This window comes from Lasioglossum baleicum, chromosome 10 (assembly GCF_051020765.1).
Source record: "Lasioglossum baleicum chromosome 10, iyLasBale1, whole genome shotgun sequence".
NCBI classification, from domain to species: Eukaryota; Metazoa; Arthropoda; class Insecta; order Hymenoptera; family Halictidae; genus Lasioglossum; species Lasioglossum baleicum.
In genome coordinates, this window is record NC_134938.1 from 9,499,366 (window position 1) to 9,514,783 (window position 15,418).

At 45.9% G+C, this 15,418-nt stretch overlaps 2 protein-coding genes across 4 annotated transcripts in view; one reads left to right on the top strand and one right to left on the bottom strand.

The window, feature by feature from the left end:
* Window positions 1–15,418, bottom strand: part of Egfr (epidermal growth factor receptor) — a 230,640-nt gene that overhangs the window by 50,870 nt on the left and 164,352 nt on the right. The gene's annotated exons all lie outside the window — the stretch shown is intronic.
* Window positions 8,199–12,677, top strand: LOC143212759 (uncharacterized). Its single transcript, XM_076431875.1, has one exon. It carries the CDS (start codon window positions 8,708–8,710, stop codon window positions 12,431–12,433), a length of 3,726 nt encoding a protein of 1,241 aa, XP_076287990.1. The 5' UTR covers window positions 8,199–8,707; the 3' UTR covers window positions 12,434–12,677.

Here is a 15,418-nt window from a genome sequence, read left to right on the forward strand (position 1 = left end):
TTCTATTCTTCGTTCACATTCGGTCGAATCAAAGAAAAATAAATAAAATTACTTCGTACTGGTAAAGAATCTATGAAAGTTCTACGAAAAAGAAGCTCGGATGGGACAAATAATCCGCGTAAATGGAGGCCGAAGGCCGGGGAAGAGGCGCTTAACGTATCCTTGCTGATCGGTATCCAGCCGGCACGGATACTTTCATCGTCTCTGAAAAAACGTTCCCGGTATTATTTCCAGGCTCTGCGGGACAAGATGGATGAAGGATCAAGATCCGGTGATCCCGCGCGTATCGCAAAGTCGGATCGTCGGGGCAAACAGGAATGGCCGGCCGGTTGGAGGGCGAGCGTGAGTGCGAGTGCGAGAACTTAAGCCAGGCAATAAACGAGCGTAAAGTACGGGGCGGCGATTAACATAAATTAACGTTGTTTACCCGTACGTAATATTTCTTCGCGGGCTCGCGCGCGTATCGCGAGCGTGATTTATCGTGGCAAGAGATCGCGCGGAACGAGACGTCGCAGCGCGGCGGGCAGCATCGTCGTGTGGAGAAAACAAAGAGGAAAGGTAGAAAACTGCCGGATGAGATACGACCGCGACTTCTGCCGCGTTAGAATTTCTCCGTGAGCCGTCTCGGTTCCTGCTAACGGTACCCCGTCGCTGCCCCCGCTGTCCCCCTGCGGGGCCTGTTTCGTCAGCATTCCTCCGGGCAAGAGGTGGAGATATAGTTATCCTTATCTGCAGGAAAGTCTGATTACGAGGCCGCGATAACGATGCCCGTCGGAGTTTCGCTTTCCTGCGGGTCTTGCGGGGATGGGCCCATCGTAGGGAGGGGCTGGTCGAAACGCGACACCGGGGCCCCACCCAGGTGTGCGATGAAATGGATTGCGCCGCTCGAAGGTAGCTAAATCTATCGTCAATCAAGCCCGGGCCGCAGCGATAATTGACCGGTGGGGAGGGGTGGTCCGGACCCAGAAGAAACCAGCGAAAAAGTTCGGGAGACGCGAGCGGCAGACAGCGACGACGAAGATGATGAAGAAGAATAAGGACCCCGAACGAGAAGAAGAAGAAGAAGGAGACGGACGACACGGAGAAGAAGAAGAATAAAGGTGGAAGTAACGGTAACGTCGGACGTGAGCACGTTCCCGATGCTCCTTCGGACCAACAAGGATGCATTAAGGTATCCCGAGGACCCAATTCGAGATACCTTCCAGGGTACCTAGCTGCCTCTTTCTCTCTCTCTCTCTCTCTCTCTCTCTCTCTCTCTCTCTCTCTCTCTTTCTCTTTCTGTCTTTCTTCGTTGCTCCTGCGGGATCCTGCGGTACCCGATTCGCGGGCCAGGTTTGATTTAGAACACGGCACAGTTGCCGGTGTCGGCCGATGGGCCCGCTGGCCAACCGGCAAAAACGGCCTCTGCTTAACCAACTGAGAACGGACCGCCGCGCCGGTCCCAGCGTCGGTCCCAGCGCCGATTCACTTTCCCACTGGCCCGTATATGGCTCAACATTTTATTTTCTATGGGCCGCGTAGCCAGGGATTGCATGATCGGATGCCGTAAAGGCGAACCTGGAACCGGACCCCGAGCGAGCGAGCTCGTCCTCTCTCGCGAGGCCCCGGATCGCTCCGAGGACCACCTTGCTCTCCGATGTAAATCCTCGTTATCCAACGATCGCATTGTGCAATTTAATACCTGGCTAATAGGCCGGACTTTTCACTGTGCTCTCAGAATTTCTTTTGATTGAAACGGTCGTTTCGGCTCGTTCAATGCCAGCGGAATCGTACTCGTTTGTTATGGAACGCGGTTTTCTGAATTTTAATCGTCGGACCAGTTCGCGGTTAATGCGCCACTTTATATGCTATGCCGACGTTTTACGATTGTATCAATTATAAACGACGAATGCATATCGAGCATGAAAATTACGGGGGAATTGATAGCCTAACGCAATTAGTACTTTATGGATGTCATAGCGACGTTTCATTAGCTGCATTATTGCTTCGATATTCGATCTTTTATGATTCGGAGAGTCGTCGGAATTGCTCCGGGGCGACTGATTGCAATTCATTTATTACGAAATTGGTATGTGAATTTTAACGATTGCAGTCGGAGCTATTTCAACTGGAAAATTAAACATTTCTTTCGAATAATTCCATTGTACATGGTTTTTTTTTCATTTTGTGGATGATGAAATTGATATAATACCTGGTACAATGCTTAAACGTGTAGTAATTGATAGGTAGACAGTTTTATGCATTTATGACGAAAACGAGTAGGCGTGATTTAAAACAAAAAAAACATTAGAATAACTTCAAACTACTGTTATATTATATTCTATCTGTTAAACACATGTTATGAAAGAAAATAAATTTCCATTTCACTCCAGTTTGGTGCAAATTCGATAGAAAATTTTTTATTTTGCATAGAGGTCCGTTGTCTATTGCTTAGTTACCAACATATTTAAGAATGTAAACAATACTGTGAACAATGGTGCCGCAATTGTTAGTGCTGACTCATTTTCGTTTTAGTCGTTCCCTGCCTTGCAAATTAGTAACCACAAATATTCATAAGTAGTCAGCGGATTTTCTGCATTTATGACGAAAATGAGAGTAGATAGATGTAATTTAAAACAGCAATGAAGAATTAAAAATGCTATTTTATTATTTTCAGCCTACAGAACATATTAAAAAAGCCTATCATAATGAAATTATATTAAAAATTATACAAAAGCCTATTAAATAAATATTAAAGCCTATAGAACATATTAAAAAAGAAGATAATTTTGCGTTTCACTCCAGTCTGTCACGATCCAGTTGGAGAAGCGATATTTCGCATGAAGATTCGCGGTGTATTCATAAACGTACGTGGCAAAAACCGAATCGTGTTCGACGTCGGAGAAAGGTAGCGGCGATGCGAGGTCGGAGAATAAAGTTACCGAATGCTGCTGTATAATTAGCAGGGCTCGTAAACACGGGAGGGCCGCGAACCGGGAGCGGTTTGGAAAAGCAGAGCGCGGCAGGAAAACACGAGAGGCCGTGTTCATTAGCCCACCCGTTGCTTCTTATTTGCGAAAAGATCCGGTTCTCGCGGATCGGCCGCGCGCGGTTTGCTAATAACGTTCGTGACTTCGTGACGGCTTTCTGCGGTTCGGACTACTGGCGAGGAGGAGGAGGAGGAGGAAGAAGGGAGAACACGCCGAGCAAAAGAAAGGACACGAGAGCCAGAAGGGCAGACTGAAAATCCGTGGATCGGCGTGCACGATCGCTTCGTTTGTCCCGCGGGAGACGGTCCCTCTCTCGACTGCTCCGCGGAGACCACGATGGAATTTCAAGCCACGAAGTCGGCTCTCCTCGAGGCTCGACCTCTGCACTTCTCGTGCAGCTCCAGATCGTGACTACGAAGTGCTCACGGAGAAACGATGACGCCGCAACGTGGCCCTTCGTCCTTTACGCGTATCTGCCACCGCGGATCTAACCGAGAACCGGTCAATCCCGCTCCAACACTTTAGAGCTTCCTCGAAACGGTCACGAAAATCGACCGACGTGTTCGAACACTCGTAAAACCCTGTTTCAACGTGTATTCCTGTGGTTGTCAGGAAAAACGCCGCGTGTCACAGTTTCAAAAAATTTCAGCTTATGCATTAATTGAGCTTTATAATATAGGAATTACCTCTTTATCAGAAAAAGTCATGAAAATAAATTCGAAAGACTCAAGAGAATAATGCAATTTAATGATCAACTTTGAATTTATGAAACTTAGTGATCGAAACTTTGAACAGCAATATGTCGAAGGTGAAAGTATGACTGCGAGTCTCTGTCAGAGTTGTGCTAGTTTAATTACATTGTATTGTATATGTATACACACAGTATTTGAATTACATTGTAATTGCATTTAATCTTACTTGATTTAATTGCTGATTACGCGAATCATGAGTGTATCGAAATACAATGTAATTGAAGTACAATATAATGTAAATTACTCAATGTGAAAAATATCTTTCGTATCTCTAAAATGAAGATACAATATAATTATTCCAGGTCGGGAAAAATGTTTGATTTTTGAGTTAAAATAGCTCCGACTGCAAATGGTTAGTATTGTCAAAGTATTTTCATCAATTTCACAAATGTTCGTATATCATGAAGTACATTCATTTCTCGCGCGAGTCAAAAGGTGAGATGATTCGCTTGCAAGGAGTCCGTGAGTCGATAAAAACATTCTCGTAAAACGTCGATTCCAGTGATAACGATTCGGATCGATGAAAAAGACCAAGAAACGTACGAACTCGTTCGAAGATCGTGTTTAACCAATTTAGGAGCGCATTTACGACCTATACACACGGGACGTGCAGTTTAGCGATAGTAAATAACGACAGAACGATGACCAGTAATTAGTCAAATGAGAAAATCGAGCGGTGACCGGCGGAACTCGTGAAGTAGCACGCGATAAAGCTGCGTAATGACTGCGATCGGTATTATTATTCGGTCGCGCGGGATCGTGCCCGCCAGTTCGTTCCCTCCTCAGCGGGGATTTTTATGAAGACACGTTAATTACTGTGCGTTCGTGCTATCGAACCTGTCCATTTTGTAGCCCCTCGAAAGCGTCAATTCCGCTGTTGCCGGTTATTATACCTCGATGTATGGCGCGGCGGCTGCATGAACTTCCTCGCGATACGTGCCACACTTTTTTTCGATTAATCACGAGCCGGCAAAAAGCACGGTGTTTAAACAGGCCTGCTCTGTATCAAGATCGCATCTTTATCGACACGATATTTTCTGGCGAACCTGTTCAGCTCCGTAAATATCCGGAAATTGACGTGTGTCAACATTCCTCCAACAAAAAGTTCCTAAAATCCCCTTAACCGAGCCCTTTAGCTTTTTAATTATGTAGTATTTTACAGATTCCAGCGTATTGTGCAACAAACATTTTGTTCCCTGAGTGTTTCGTGGAAGGACAAGTGTATTGGCACTTTTGCGTAGTAGTCTTCCAGTGATTCGAATGAACAAGTTGCTGAAAGAATCATTTTGTAGCTACAGTATGTTTTTTAGCTTGCGTCAATCATTTGGCCACATTCATTTTATTTATATTACTATTTTTGTTAGACGACGTACTAGAATGTACCACATATTTTTATCCTGAAAAATGGACATTAATTTCAATTTTTTTCGTAATTAGGAATATCCATACTACTATAAAAATGGTATAATGTTTATCAAGTTCTCTTACATTAAATGGTAAATGATATTGTTCTAATTTTTTATCAGATTACATATTCAATGTACAAAGAATCTATACTTAGCATTAAATATTGAGATACTAGTTCGAGGGTTTAGAATTTTTAACCCTGCTGTTTTCCTCCGATCTATATTTTATATAATATTTCGGGTCTATGCTTTCAAATATTGTTTCATCATTATATATAAATACCCGATAATCAAACATAGCCGATAATGTTTATCGAGTGTCACATTTTTATTTGTCGGATCACTGTTACCCAAAGGAATACGAAAGTGCAGTGTAAGCGAGGAGGACAGCAGGCTTAAGAACATTTAGGAGGATCCTTGTTCAAGATGCTTACAAAAAAGGGGCAAAGCTACTTTTTTTTAAGCGCGATACGAACTTTTCAATGGACGTAGAGCTGATTTACAATTCCGACCGCTTTAAATCGATTTCGTTCGGAGCGTTTCCAGGACGTCGCGAAACAGAAAGAGGGGTAAGATGGCGGAGATAAAGCGAACGTCCAGATTCGTTGCATTGTGCAGCGTCGAAGATGCCGGCGTTAAAGTCACGCCGGCAGCGATTCTGCAGATCCTTATCCTGCGATCTGCCCGCGGCGGGCGGGCGGGCTTCGTCGATCTGAAAGTGCCGCCGCGCCAGTGCCATTTTTCGAGGCTTACTTACGCCACAAAGAGCTTGCCAGCGAAAGGAACAAACGGACTCCTTCGAGAAACAGAACCGATAACGTTCATGCAAAGTCGTTCGACCGACAAATGAATCTTGACCATTTCAAAGAGCCATCAAAATTGTAAAATACCAATTCTCTATTTTTCTTTCTGTATGTATTTCGCAGAAATGCAGCAACATATTGTAACGTCCCATTTTCACAGTCAACTTTTCAGTTACTCGCTCTTCACTCAGTTGACACGAAACTTTATACGATTCCAACATAAATAAATTTGTGTTGAACAAAGCTATTTTAATGCAAAACGAATATTTGTTCACGCTTGAAACGCTAAATTCAATGTTTTGAGATTGTAAGTACTAACGTAGAAAAATGTGTTCCAATTTCTAACGTTGCAAAGCGTTCTTTAATCTCCGTTTCGTCGCGCAAGCAAACGAGTTGTGCTCGACATTAAAATAAATAAGCAATGTATTTGTCTAATGCACTTGTCCAAAAACTCATTTTCTTTTCGGTCAGTGAAAACAGTCTGAAGCCATTCAAGTCGGAACGACACGAAGCGATCCAGGAACAGAACCAGACGACGCACAACTTCGTTTGTTTAATGTACAGCTCACCTAACCTGATCGGTGTGACAACATGATTTCTTAACAACTACATTCTCACCTTGGCCGGTTCTCAAAATTAAACGAGTGCTACTGAATTTTTGTAAGAACCATCCGGGCCGTCCCGTACCCTCGGCTATACACAGAATTTTTCATTGCTGAAGAACAACATCACGCAATCGGCACAAGACAATGAATCGCTTGAAATACGCATTTGGCATTAATGTTTCGAACACAGTACTATCCCGTAAGATTTCGAACTGTTTTATTCTAAATCTATTTGCACCCTGTAGTCATCTTTCGTTTTTGTATTATTCGGCTCAGGGAAGAAGTCACCTCGACGTCCCCGCCATCAATTTATTCTTTAACACTGAGTTTACTAGAAATAGCTATTTCACATTATTTTATGAACATAACAAGAATGTGTCTAATAAATTTTTGGCCATTTTCCAATAGAGTATACCCCAAGAAATAAATCCGATAAATAATTCCTCAGGGAAGCATCTTCACAATCTTAACAATCGCAAATTAAGAGTATTAGGACCCGTCATTTTGAACCTAGTGTTAATGACACATGCTATCGCTAGGGATAGGATCAAGTTCAATGTGAACTCACGAATCCGAGTCAAGTTCAATAACCAAGTTTCATTTCATCAAAAGCAATAAAAGTTTCGATGATTATACTCGAAAAGTATTCATGGTATACAAGTAGTTATCGAACCTCGGAATGAGTACTTACAAGTTTCGAAAAGATACTTATAAGTACTTCGATTTTGAAAGTAATCGAAACTTTCACAAGTAGTACTCGAATCTTGGAAATCAAAACTGCATAGTAGGTTTTAAGCACTTTCTTTATCAAATTCGTAACTATTTAAGAATAATATTTCATTTACAATACTTGATTTTATCCTATTTCTTTTTTTATCCATGACATTTCCTGTATTTGAAAAAACTCTTTCTGAAGGTACAGAAGTAGCCATTATACAAAGATAGTCACGTGCAATTTTTGATAAAATGGGGTACTTGATTGAATTTTCACGCAGAAATAATAACGGGTCTTCTTTGCGTTCTAAATATTGTGATTTTACATAATTTTCCACTTCTAACACAGCAGACGATCAGATAGGTATCGTACTATTTGTAATTGCTATTTTTCATTGTCAAAGGATGACCAAATTGATAATTCGCTATTGTGCCGATTTTCGGACATCTGCGTCTGTGAACTATCACATGTTGTAGACGAATTATCATTATTAATATAATTAGTGGCTATATCAGTCAAGGCATCCCGTGCTCGAGGGATAGATTCATCTTTAGAAAAAGCTAATGTTTTGAATCGTGGATCCAATAATGCAGTTAACGTATACAAATGATTGTTCTCGACATCACCTAGATAATGTTCGATATAATATATCAGTTTTTGTCGCTAAAGTACATTTCAAACTACAATCATCGGTAGAAGCATGTAAAATTATCAGACCACGTTTTCTCTCTCATCTCACAGCGTGTTTACAAAAAAAAAAAGTAAACCGACGCCTCGCCGGATCAGCCTTACGTTGTCACGGAGCGTGCAGAAATACGGACATTCGTAACGATATTCATAAAAATTTCGAGAGTTTCGGAACTGTTCGACCAAGATTCGAGTATACTTGGGAGTATTTTTTTCGAAGTATTTACAGAGAGTTCAAATTCCATCAATCAAGAATCGAACCTGTTTGCGAAGTACTTGATCCCATCCCTAGCTGTCGCTAATTGTTAGAGCCAAATATTCATCCAGGTGACTTCTTCTCAACTTCCAAATACTAACTAACATTGCCTTTTACGATAACCGAATATTATTTGCAAGACATACACGAGAGACGTCACTCTAACGTACGGCTGCTGAGATCATCTCGGTGGAATCCGTCCCATTCGAAAAAATCCGTCGACGCGAGGAACGTCGACAATGGAGGACAACCGAGAATCAAATCAGGCGGTTCGCAACAGCGCAGGCAAAAGTCAAGCACAGCATGGGCGAAGAAAGCGATACTGGATAAGAACGTCCTAGAGAAAATCCAGCAGAATCGTTACAGGTCCTCGTTCCAAGCCAAGAAACTAGCGAAAGATCCGTGCGTCGGTAAACCGTTAAGAAGATCGCTAGATTGCATCGACGATGTGCAAAGTGGAGAAACAAAAACGACCGAGCCTGGGGTGGCGAGATCATACGCGCAAATAATAGCTATGTACAACGAGGCAATGTGCTCGAAATCCGCCTTCGCAGTTTTAAACGACAGCACTGGTCACTCGATGATCAACAGAACTCGTCGGAGTCCCTTCAACTCGGCCTCCATCGGCCCTATGAAACCGTTTCAAGCGGCTGGTCACAGCTTACTAAACCAGGAGGCAAACTTCAGTACGGAGACCGCGGCGAAGTGCAGCAATTTACAGAATCTTCGCAGAGACATCGTGGAACCTGTCGGAGGGGGCGAGACCGGCCTGGAGAGAGTATCTTCGTACGCAATGATGATCGAAAAGTATAGTAACTCGGTGAACATCGACACTCTTGGATGGGGAAGATGCATGGTACCTAGACGCCACGTGTCCACGAAGTTAAGCAACCCCTCGTTGAAGCTTGAGGACGCGAGGAGCGGCGAAGCGGGTGCAAGAGAGACCATCGAGTGCAGTAAGAAAGGTATCTCGAACGGTTTAACGGAGGCAATAGCGGGCAGCGGGTCCGACAAAAGGCAGGTCGGGCAAGCAGGCTGTACAATAAAGGATCCGGAGCGAATCGCGACGATCAAGGATGACATGGACGCCAAGTTGCAGCCGGCGGAGCGAGCCGATTGGGTGGACAGGGTGGTCAGCGCGCACAAGAAGAGTATCACACACAGAAAATTGTTGCATACCGGCCGAAAAACACCGGAAATGGACAATGAAAACGTCGCTCGCGAAACGTCTGCTCATCCAGACCTGGAGGAGGACTATCCATTGACGGAGATGACTGGCAAAAAGCCCACGAACCCGATATCGGACTACATCAGACGAGGTCCTGTGAGCTCGAATGCTCAACGAGGAGCTGGTCAAGCGTCTTCGCAGAGCTCTGCCCAATCGTCGGCGACTGTGAATCCAGGAAAGGAGCCGCAAATAGAGCTGAGGATGACACCGTCGCACAACGAGTCCGTAGTGGCTATCAACGTGGACGAGCTGTCCGCGAGAACTACGGGAGCCAAGGATCACCTCTCGGTGGTGATCTCCTCGAGGAAGAACGCGAGCAACCCTGCGAACACGGATGCTCAATCCGATTTCGGCTCGATGCAGATATCCATCAGCGAGGACACTGTCCCGGTGAAGCAGATCGAGTTCTCCATCAACGGGAAGCCGGTGTCGGAGTTGAAGAGCATCGTCGCCAGAGCGGACAAGTTGGATGTGCTCAGCTCTATGGACAAAGTGGAGATCAGGATACCGACCAAGGACAACCATGCTAGGACGACCAACCAGTACACCCAGCACCAGCAGGTAGCCAGGGCACCGGTGAACCCTTCGGCTATCCTAAATCTCCACATAAACGCCAAGTTCAACGCCCCACACGTGCAACAACCGAAAGACGTCGGAGTCAAACCGCAAAGTACTCCTCCAGCATCTCGATCTACTCCACCCAGTCAGGCTCCTGTTCCTCCGAGGACGCACAACATTTTCTCACCCGCCAAACAAGAGCACGCAAACCCTGATAGCACCGTCGCAACGAACATGGGGAGACTGGAAGAGCAGGATCCAGGAGAAAATGTGAACAGGGGTTTGAATCAAAGTGTGAATTCGGGAACGACCCACTCGCCGAGGAACTCTCCTCGGGACTCGAAACTTAAGAATCCCAAACGAGATAGTACAGCGGAGAACCGGGTGCCTTCGAACATGATACCCTGGTGGTCTTCCGAGGAGGCGTTCAAGAAGATCAAGAAGAAGGGAAGTGGTGTGGAAGGATCCTCTGTGGTAGCAGCGCCGAACAAAACAGAGGATGTCGTTGCAGAACCGAAGAAGCTTCAAGAAGACTCAACATCGCAGCCTAAGAGCGCGGTCTCGAGTAACCCTGCAGACCCTCCGAAGACTACCGCACCTGGAAACGATGCTACCAAACCTGAAGTCGCCGGAAAGTCGTCGGAAGTTATGGACCTGAGTCCGGTCCGGGTAACGAGCTCGCAGAGGCACGTGCACGGGAAGGCGCCGAAGTCCGTGAAACACAAAAGTAGGATGACGAAGAAGGTGTACCGCTCTAGGGGTGTCGTGAGAACGTCCGCGATTCCGAAACAGAGCTCCGACACGCAGATCAATTCGGTGCCGCCTCCGAAAGTAGTGAAATTCGTCGCGGTGAATCCTCGGACAGTGGACGTGGAGAGGCGACCGGATGTGGCGCGCGCGGACGAGAAACAGCGGACGAAAGTCGAAGAGGAGACGAAGAAGCTCGAAGGAGACGCGACGCGGCCGGGACACGAAAACGTACAGAAAAACTCAGACACGTTAGCCAAAGGGGCCGACGTAGAGAGATCCGCTAATAGATCTGCTGGTGTTTCAGCTAATTCGGCATCCGGATCGGAGGCCGCGAAAGGGAAGTCACAGGACATGAGCGGCACGGTTGAAAACGATCCACCTGGCGAGAGCGTCAACGGACGGAGAATGAAGGATATCCTGAAGACCATGAAACCGATCGAGAAACGGAAAGACGGTACCTTGATAGATTACGGGGTGACGGTGCCCTCGAGGAAACCGTCGGAGACGACGCTGAGATTTCGCGTCAAGAACGTGCGAGTAGTCGGTCGATCCAAAAGCATCGAGGCAGAGAAGACGACGAAGAAAGGTGGACCTGATGAAATGAAAGAGAAGCCTGTAGGAAAAGAATCAGCGAATAGCAAGAGAGCGGCTAGACAGCCTGAGGTCATCGATCCTGTGAAGATATCCTCAGTGAAGAAGGAGTCGCTAACAGAGCCGAAAGTGGTAGCCAGTCAACCGAAGATTGTCGAACCAGTGAAGATTTCCTCGGTGAAGAAACCACCGGAGGATAATGGTGCACCAAGCCAGCCGAAGAGCGATGATGGATCGGAGAGAATTTCAGTGATGAAGAAGCTAACGCATCGGGGGCCGAAAAATCTACCCTATGTGCCTCGGTTCAACTCGGACCGGGCGATTCCGAAGAAACAGAGTCTCCTTGCGAAAAAGGATCCCGGAAAGTTGGGAGACTCTTTGGCGAAGGTGTCTTCAGCAAGCGAGAAGAAATCTGCAGATACCGTCAACGCGCTAGCGACTTCTGATTCGAAGAAAAAGGTCCAGAATACCGGCGACAGTGCACGGTCCTTGAATCCGAAGGAGCCTTCCGATAAGAAGGAAATGCGAACCATATTCTTGAAGGGATCGGAAGCGGGATCGAGAGGATCGATGACGTACAACTCTCAATCCGTTGCTAAGAAACCGAGGATTCATTCCTGCCCGTCTACGTCTCGAATCATAGACAGGAAATCGGAGAAGATGTCTCCAGAGAATTTAGACAAACATTTCAAGGAAACTGGATTCGCGCCGTTCAAAGGGACAATTAGACATCTACCTCCGAAGGGCAATTCGGCTCATTTTTCGAACGCCAGCGAAGAGAAGCAAGCAACGCTCAAGAAAGATAAAGACGAGTCTGGCGGCGGATCTACAGGTTTCGGCAACTCCACTGTGGGACCTGCAGGCTTGAAATCGCCGAGGTCGTTCACGATGCATACGATAACCTCCATCAATAGCGTTACCAACGCTCCTGTAATGCCTTCGATTAAAAAAGAATGTAAGTTTCACAGTGTAAAGATCGATAACATGATTAACGAGCCACATTGTCACCCGTATCTGGCAGTGGACGAGAACGAGAGGCCGGAGAAGGGTTTGCTGTACGCGTCCTGGTTGCAACGCTTCAAGAACACCGTCGACGACGACAAGATGTTGTAATTTATTGAACTGACCTGCACTCTTCGCCATTCTACCGACTCCGTAGAGGTTACCAAATTATTTCACGTCTGTTTTCGCAGATCTTATATATTAATCTATGCTTTTTATATGGTATTTTATACACGGTTTTGTTACAAATATGTGTACATTATATGTTGTAGATGAATTAAATACTACCGCTCATATTGTACTCGCTTGCTTCGGTTCGGAATATTCAATTGTTTGTACGAATTTGTTAGTAACACTGGAGTTGAGAAACATTTAAAATCTTTTCGAGTATTAATTAACTACTGACCAACGGCCCAATCGAATTTATAAAATAGTTTAGACGTCTGAAGAAGAAAAAATGCAGCGTGGACGACTACAAGCGTATTATATTGTACCGGATCGTTAATTCCTTTTGTACCAGAGAACAATCGCTGCTCGGCAAGATAAACATTTAATTGTCGAGCCATTTAGTCGTCCGATTAATTACGTCTGCGGGCCGCGCTCGGATCGTTTAAATCGTTCAAGCGGACTCGGTGTTTCTCGCAGTGTCCGAGAGCCGGACAAACAATAACTTCAACCCCGAACGAATGCACGGTCGCATCCACTTGGAGCCTCTGAACGGGTTAGCCGGTCGAAATTGGATTTCAATTTAGCGGGTAAGAAAGACGCCCTTCGTCGGGCTGGGCCAGGTAGCATTGTGTCCATTGTACTCTCGAAATCAATCGATCCGCCTGTTCGGATGCAGCAACAAAGAGGGGGGAGAGAGTGAGGATGGGGAGGGTTGCATTCGGTCTGACGTAATTTAGTCGCGCGTTCACGTAATCAACACCCTCGGATCGGTGCAGCAATAGCATGTATCGGAACTCCGACGAGAACGGGGACGAGAGTGGGGGGCACGAAGGGGCCCACAAGGATTTCGATGTTGTTTGCGCAAGAGTAATCGACCACCACGAGTCCCGGGCAGTTTTATAAGGGGCCACGAGAGCCCGGCCCGGGGATTGGGTAATTAAAATTCTCATTAAAGCCAGCGGCGGCATCTTAAAACGCGGCGCGGACAATGGGGCCCTCCGGAACGAGGCCGCGGGGCCCCCGAGAGTAAAATGGGACCCCGAAAGAACTCTCCGCGGAGACGGGGAGGGGGACAACGGGGGCGAGAGAAAGAGAGAGCCGGGGCCAGTGAGAGGGCAGAATGGAACGAAGCTAACAGGCCATGAAGAAAGAGGAAACCCGTGCCGAAGTCTCGTTTACAATCGAGGTATCCGGAGGAGCCGAATCTCGGCTGGCCCCTCGTGTCCAGCTTGTTCTTCTACACCTCGTAAAATTCCTGGTGCCGCTACACCGTATCGCTGCCCGGTTTTTATTCATCTCTTTCTGGAATTCACCAGGACCTATCGATGATTCCGTCGCCTTTGTAGAAGAAATTTATTGGCGTCCGTTAATGCGTTCCCCCGTCGAATCGAAGAAGATTTTAATTGCCCGCGTATAATGGACCGCGGGAACAGTAAGTCGTTTTTCTACGAACATTACAATCGCCACGACGACGACCATTTCGACATAGTCTACCCACCATCCTACCCAAATAAGCTTTTCCAGCAATGAATGGCAGAATTCCGATAATATGGCACGCGTGGTCTCATCCTCGGAAGCAAGAAGCTGATCATTGCAGCTTGGACATGATTTCTTCACGTGAAATTGTTGATGCATTAAATGGATTAAGCAGATTTCTAAAATTTTTCAAGTTCTTAGGGCACAGATATAGCGGAGCAGTGAAGATTGAGGAAACTAATGTACGCAATGAACGTACTTAGAAAGCTGAGGATGTTTCGCGTCCCTGACGAAAATAGGTAGACAAAAAGACACACAACAGCATCAGTAGAACTCGTGAACATTGTATTACTTTCTTCTTAAAATGATCCAGTGGAGCATCGAGCAGCATGTTTATTCTGCATAAGAATCCGCAGTAATTATTTTTGCACGCGATCAAAGCAGCTCGGCGACCAAAATTGGTCACGAACGCGGACAAAATTGCAGCCTGGGAAAGTAGAAAATTGTGGTGCGATCCCGCGCGCAACCGCAGAACGCGTATCCGTATCAAAGGAACGCAACATTGGCGACCCGAACGGCTCCGCAAGCTAAATATAGCGTGCGATCGTAGCAGCCGATCACAAAAGGATCGAGTCTTCCCAAGGGACCGACACCGTCAAAGCGAACGCGAGTTGCGGCGCGGTTTCGGACTCGCGGTCGGAGGAATCGGCGTATCGATGCCGATACCGGTGATTACGCGAATGCTCGGCAATTTCGGGACCCCGCAACGCGGAAAGCGTTGCTGCACCGTTGGGTGGAGCGGGCCCCATCATCGAGGGCGCCGTCGAACGTCCCGAAACCCGTCATTACACACGCGTTCGCTGCGCGCATAACCCCGTTCTGACAGGTTGCCAGTCATTCGAAGTAATGCGCCCCGACAGGCGGAGGTTAAGCGAAGCTTTATCGATGCCTACACGCCCGGCGCATTCCGGCCGAGGATCCGCGAGAGCGGGTTTGTCCCCCTCAAGATTCCCTTGCATCGTACACTTTTTTTCCGTTTCCTTGCTCCCCCTCGCGTCAATTTTATGATCGTTTTTCCAGCGGGACTTCTCGAAAAGCCTTTTTAATAGTACATCTTCAGAAGTATATATTAATACACAAGTATAATGACATTCCACATAAACACATTCGTTAATTAACACTAGACTGCGAATTTTATGCATTTATAACGAACATGAATAGCTACGATTTAGAACAGTGAAAAGATTGGTGGAATACAAGAGTATTCATTTATTATTTACAATTTATTATAATGATCGAAGCAAGAACGAAATTTTATAATCTTCACTGAAGTTACCAACCTCAAAGTTTGTTGTAGCTAAATAAGACCTGATTCATTATCTTTTTCGTTGGTATAAGATCCTGCACTACCTCAACTATTCTGTTCTTTATTTCTCCTTTATTCAAATAATT